This window comes from Salvelinus sp. IW2-2015, linkage group LG33 (assembly GCF_002910315.2).
Source record: "Salvelinus sp. IW2-2015 linkage group LG33, ASM291031v2, whole genome shotgun sequence".
Classification (NCBI taxonomy): Eukaryota; Metazoa; Chordata; class Actinopteri; order Salmoniformes; family Salmonidae; genus Salvelinus; species Salvelinus sp. IW2-2015.
Genome location: NC_036872.1, coordinates 5,516,910 through 5,523,314, shown reverse-complemented (window position 1 = coordinate 5,523,314; position 6,405 = coordinate 5,516,910). Strand labels below are relative to the sequence as shown.

At 46.0% G+C, this 6,405-nt stretch overlaps 1 protein-coding gene across 1 annotated transcript; it reads left to right on the top strand.

Annotated features, from left to right (window-relative positions):
- Positions 1–1,195: 1,195 nt before the first annotated feature.
- On the top strand, positions 1,196–5,961 carry LOC139023612 (protein LDOC1-like). The gene is made up of 2 exons (XM_070437095.1): positions 1,196–1,445; positions 5,744–5,961. The coding sequence occupies exons 1-2, from the start codon at positions 1,196–1,198 to the stop codon at positions 5,959–5,961; spliced, it is 468 nt and encodes a 155-aa protein (XP_070293196.1).
- Positions 5,962–6,405: the final 444 nt, after the last annotated feature.

Here is a 6,405-nt window from a genome sequence, read left to right as displayed (position 1 = left end):
GCAGGACTGGAGTAGTACACGTATAGATCAGTGCAGCTAGCATCATCGTGAATGTTTACTAGGCCTACTATTACTACTGGTTTGAAAACTAAACTACTGAAACCATATTAGCAAGAGCACATCATAGCATATAAATAGGCTCGGGGTACTTGTTAAATGTTGGAGGGCTCCTACAGTGAATGTACACTGAGTGTACAAAATATTAAGAACACCTTTGAAGCAACACAAAAAAAATATTTAAGTGCCTTTGAACGGTAGTATGGTAGTAATTTCCAGGCACACCAGATTGTGTCATGAACTGCAACGCTGCTGGGATTTTCACGCTCAAAAATTTCCCCTGTGTATTAACACCCAAAGGACATCCAGCCAACTTGACACAAATGCGGGAAGCATTCGAGTCAACATGGGCCAGCATCCCTGTGGAACGCTTTCGGCACCTTTTAGAGTCCATGTCCCAATGAAATGAGGCTGTTCTGAGGGCCAAAGGGGGTGCAACTCAATATTAGTTAGGTGTTTGGTATATTCAGAGTATAACAGTCTTTCTCTAAGCCAGGTATACTCAGACCATGAACCTAACTGGATCGAGGTCCTACACAGTAGAATAGATTACCAGAGCCAACAACCCTAAATCTGTGATAACTTCTGAATACGTACAATTCTTTAGTGTAAGATTGATCCAGAATGGGTTTCTTGTGGATGTGCCTGATTACTGTACTGTGTTCATAAGAAATACAAAACACTGAAGTCTATCTTTGTCACGCCATGATCTGTTTCACCTGTCTTTGTGCTTGTCTCCAACCCCCTCCAGGTGTCGCCCATCTTCCCCATTATCCCATGTGTATTTATACCTGTGTTCTGTTTCTGTTGCCAGTTCGTTTTGTTTCATCAAGCCTACCAGCGGTTTTCCCTCTGCGCCTGTCTCTCTATTGTTCCTGTTTTCTAGTCACGGTTTTGACCTTTCTGCCCGCCCTGAGCCTGCTTGCCGTCCTGTACCTTTGCCCCACTACTCTGGATTACCGACCTCTGCCTGAGCCTGAGCCTGCCTGCCATCCTGTACCTTTGCCCCCACTCTGGATTATCGACCTCTGCATGTCTTAACCTGGCGTTTGCCTGCCCCTGTTGCTGAAATAAACATTGTTACTTCAACACAGTCTGCATTTGGGTCTTACCTGAAACGTGATAGTATGAACTGGCCATGACTTGCCCAGCAGACTTGGTCCAGCTCCGCTACGCCATCTCCTCCCAAGGAGCCACCATTGGTAGGGACGGGGAGTTAGTTCGCGGTCTGATGGAAGGGTTCCGGGCCGTGGTCGAACGTCACGACCAAGCATTGGACCCTTTGCAGGAGAAATTCAGTGGGTTGTCTACTAGGCAGTCTACCACGTCGGTAACCTTCCAGCCCCTCAATTACCCGGCTGGTAGCAGCGCCGTCACCCCGGTTTCCCGTGAACCCCATTGGTAAGCCCTGGCCTGCTGAGGAGTGACGGACTCCATCCTAGCTGGAGGTGTGCTCTCATCTTATCTATGAACATAGACAGGCGTCTAACTCCCTTAGCTCCACAATGGGATGCAGGCCGGGCAACAGGCTGTTAGCCAGCCTGCCAGCTTAGTGGAGTCTGCCACTAGCACAGTCAGTGTAGTCAGCTCAGTTATCCCCATTGAGATCGTGTCTGTGCCTTGATCTAGGTTGGGCAACACTAAACATGGCGGTGTTCGCTCTAGCAATCTCACTGGAATAAAGACCTCCATTCCTGTCATTATTGAAAGAGATTGTCATATCTCAAAATAGGGCTACTTAATGTTAGATCCCTCACTTCCAATGCAGTTATAATCAATGAACATAATCTTGATGTGATTGGCCTGACTGAAACATGGCTTAAGCCTGATGAATATACTGTGTTCAATGAGGCCTCACCTCCTGGTTACACTATGGACCATATCCCCCATGCATCCCGCAAAGGCGGAGGTGTTGCTAACATTTAAATTTATTTAAATTTACACCCCAAAAAAACCATTTGCGTTTTTGTTTTTTGAGCATCTAGTCATAATCTATGCAGCCTACTCAATCACTACTCAATCACTTTTTATAGCTACTGTTTACAGGCCTCCTGGGCCGTATACAGCGTTCCTCACTGAGTTCCCTGAATTCCTATCGGACCTTGTAGCCATGACAGATAATATTCACATTTTTGGTGACTTTAACATTCACATGGAAAAGTCCACAGACCCACTCCAAAAGGCTTTCGGAGCCATCATCGACTCAGTGGGTTTTGTCCAACATGTCTCCAGACCTACTCACTGCCACAGTCATACTCTGGACATAGTTTTGTCCTGTGGAATAAATGTTGTGGATCTTAATGTTTTTACTCATAAAAACTGGACTATCGAACCACCATTTCATTACGTTTGCAATCGCAACAAATAATCTGTTCAGACCCCAAGGATCATCAAAAGCCATGCTGTAAATTCTCGGACAACCCTAAGATTCCTAGATGCCCTTCCAGACTCCCTCCACCTACCCATGGGCATCAGAGTACAAACATCAGTTAACCACCTAACTGAAAAACTCAATTTAACCTTGCGTAATACCCTAGATGCAGTCGCACCCCTAAAGACATGTGTCATAAGAAACTAGCTACCTGGTATATAGAAAATACCTGAGGTCTGAAGCAAGCTTCCAGAAAATTGGAATGGAATGGCGCTACACCAAACTGGAAGTCTTCCGAATAGCTTGGAAAGACAGTACCGTGCAGTATCGAAGAGCCCTCACTGCTGCTCGATCATCCTATTTTTCCAACTTATTTGAGGAGAATAAGAACAATCCAAAATGTGTTTTTGATACTGTAACAAAGCTAACTAAAAAGCAGCATTCCCCTAGAGGATGGCTTTCACTTCAGCAGTGATAAACTCATGAACTTCTTTGACGAAACGATAATGATCATTAGAAAGCAAACGACGGACTCCTCTTTAAATCTGCGTATTCCTCCAAAGCTCAGTTGTCCTGAGTCTGTACAACACTGCCAGGATCTAGGATCAAGGGAGACACTCATATTTTATAAAACTATATCTCTTGACACATTGATGAAAATAATCATGGCCTCTAAACCTTCAAGCTGCATACTGGACCCTATTCCAACTAAACTACTGAAGGTTCTGCTTCCTGTGCTTAGCCCTCCTATGTTAAACATAATAAGCTGCTTTCTTTCCACCGGATGTGTATCAAACTCACTAAAAGTTGCAGTAATATAGCCTCTCTTGAAAAAGCCAAACCTTGATCCAGAAAATATAAAAAACTATCAGCCTATATCGAATCTCCCATTCCTTTCAACATTTTTTGAAAAAGCTGTTGCGCAGCAACTCACTGCCTTCCTGAAGACAAACAATGTATACGAAACGCTTCAGTATGGTTTTAGACCCAATAATAGCACTGAGACTGCACTTGTGAAGGTGGTAAATTACCTTTTAATGGCGTCAGACCGAGGCTCTGCATCTGTCCCCGTGTTCCTAGACCTTACTGCTGCTTTTGATACGATCAATCACCACATTATTTTGGAGAGATTGGAAACCCAAATTGATCTACACAGACAAGTTCTGTCCTGGTTTAGATCTTATCTGTCAGAATGATATCAGTTTGTCTCTGTAGATGGTTCGTGCTTTGACAAATCAACTGTAAATTTCAGTGTTCCTCAAGGTTCAGTTTTAGGACCACTATTGTTTTCACTATATGTTTTACCTCTTGGTGATGTCATTCGTAAACATAATGTTAACTTTCTCTGCAATGCGGACGACACACACTGTACATTTCGATGAAACCTGGTGAAGCCCCAAAATTGCCCTCCCTGGAAGCCTGTGTTTCAGACATAAGGAAGTGGATGGCGGCAAATGTTATACTTTTAAACTCGGACAAAACAGAGATGCTAGTTCTAGGTCCCAAGAAACAAAGATATCTTCGGTTGGATCTGACAATTAATCTTGATGGTTGTACAGTTGTCTCAAATAAAACTGTGAAGGACCTCGGCGTTACTCTGGACCCTGATCTCTCTTTTGACGAACATATCAACTCTGTTTCAAGGACCACTTTTCTCCATCTACGTAACATTGCAAAAATCTGAAACTTTTTGTCTAAAAATGATGCAGAAAAATGTATCCAATCTTTTCTCACTTCTAGGATAGACTACTGCAATGCTCTACCCGGATAAAGCACTAAATAAACTTCAGTTACTGCTAAACAGGACTGCTAGAATCTTGACGAAGCCCAAAATTTGATCATATTACTCCAGTGCTAGCCTCCCTACACTGGCTTCCTGTTAAGGCTAGGGCTGATTTCAAGGTTGTACTGCTAACCTACAAAGAATTACATGGGCTTTCTCCTACCTATCTTTACGATTTGGTCCTGCCATACATTCCTACACGTATGCTACGGTCACAAGAGACAGGTCTCCTTACTGTACCTAGAATTTCTAAGCAAACAGCTGGAGGCAGGGCTTTCTCCTATAGAGCTCCATTTCTATGGAATGGTCTGCCTATCCATGTAAGAGACGCAGACTTGGTCTCAACCTTTAAGTCTTTATTGAAGACTCATCTCTTCAGTAGGTCCTATGATTGAGTGTAGTCTGGCCCAGGAGTGTGAAGGTGAACGGAAAGGCACTGGAGCAACGAACCACCCTTGCTGTCTTTGCCTGGCCTGTTCCACTCTCTCCACTGGGATTCTCTGCCTCAAACCCTATTACAGGGGCACAGTCATTGGCTTACTGGTGGTCTTCCATGCTGTCCCTAGGAGGGGTGCACCACTTGAGTGGGTTGAGTTACTTACGTGATCTTTCTGTCCAGGTTGGCACCCCCCCTTGGGTTCGTGCCGTGGGGGAGATCTTTGTGGGCTATACTCTGCCTTGTCTCAGGATATTAAGTTGGTGGTTGAAGATAACCCTCTAGTGGTGTGGGGGCTGTGCTTTGGCAAAGTGGGAGGGGTTATATCCTGCCTGTTTGGGTCTGTCCGGGGGTATCGTCGGACAGGGTCACAGTGTCTCCCGACCCCTCCTGTCTCAGCCTCCAGTATTCACGCTGCAATAGTTTGGGTCGGGGGACTAGGGTCAGTCTGTTATATCTGGACTATTTCTCCTGTGTGAAATTAAGTATGCTCTCTAATTATCTCTCTTTTTTTTCTCTCTCTCTTAATCGGAGTACCTGAGTCCTGAGGCATGGTCCTAGGGCTAACTGGCCTGATGATTCCTTGCTGTCCCCAGTCCACCTGGTCGTACTGCTGCTCCAGTTTCAACTGTTCTGCCTGCAGCTATGGAACCCTGACTTGTTCACCGGACGTGCTACCTGTCCCAGACCTGCTTTTTTCAACTCTCTACAGACAGCAGGATCGGTAGAGAAACTTTGAAAAGCCAACTGACATTTACTCCTGAGGTGCTGACCTGTAGTACCCTTTACAACCACTCTGATTATTATTATCTGACCTTGCTGGTCCTCTATGAACATTTGAACATCTTAACCATGTTCTGTTATAATCTCCACCCGGCACAGCCAGAACAAGACTGGCCACCCCTCATAGCCTGGTTCCTCTCTAGGTTTCTTCCTAGGTTCCGGCCTTTCTAGGGAGTTTTTCCTAGCCACCGTGCTTCTACAGCTGCAATGCTTGCTGTTGGGGGTTTTAGGCTGGGTTTCTGTACAGCACTTTGTGAAATCAGCTGATGTAAGAAGGGCTTTATAATCACATTTGATTGTTTACCTTCCCCAGTGCGATTCGATGGAGAGTTGGGCACCTGTCGGGCGTTTCTCGCTCAGTGTTCCCTCGTCATGGAGCTGCAGCCTTCCTTCTTCCCCTCGAACCGCTCTAAGATAGCGTACCTCATCACGCTGATGTCCCGGAGGGCCCTTGCTTGGGTTATGGCTGTTTGGGAACAACAGTCGGCCATATGCTTCAGTATGGAGGGATTCATGGCGGAGCTGAAATAAGTTTGAGGCTCCCGTGTCCAGGAGAGAGGCTGCCTGGGAGTTACACCAGCTTCAGCAGGACTCCCTCAGTGTAGCAGACCGTGGATGCAGTGGATTTCCGCACGCTAGCAGCGGAGGGTGCCTGGAATCCGAAAATGCTGTTTGACACGTTCCTGCACGGATTAGCGGTGGAAGTAAAAGACGAGCTTGCAGCCCGGAAACTACCAACGGCTCTCGACTCACTCATCGCTTTACCCATCTGGATTAATGGTCGGCTACGAGAACATAGGAGGGAGAAGAGGTCTGATTGCGGTCCCAATCGCTCACTCAAGGATCCCACCTTGCAGCTGATGAACTCCAGGAGTCCCCGGCATCTACGCCCAGGAGAGGATCTGAGCTTACCCGAGTTCCTCCAAAGGCCTCCGAATACTGCCGATTTACCTCTTCCCGAGCCGATACTGCTCG

Coding starts and splice junctions, on each gene's coding strand:
- LOC139023612 (XM_070437095.1), top strand. CDS start 1,196: ATGACTTGCCCAGCAGACTTGGTCCAGCTCCGCTACGCCATCTCCTCC. Junction 1,446..5,743: donor CGCCGTCACCCCGGTTTCCC/GTGAACCCCATT, acceptor TACCTTCCCCAG/TGCGATTCGATGGAGAGTTG.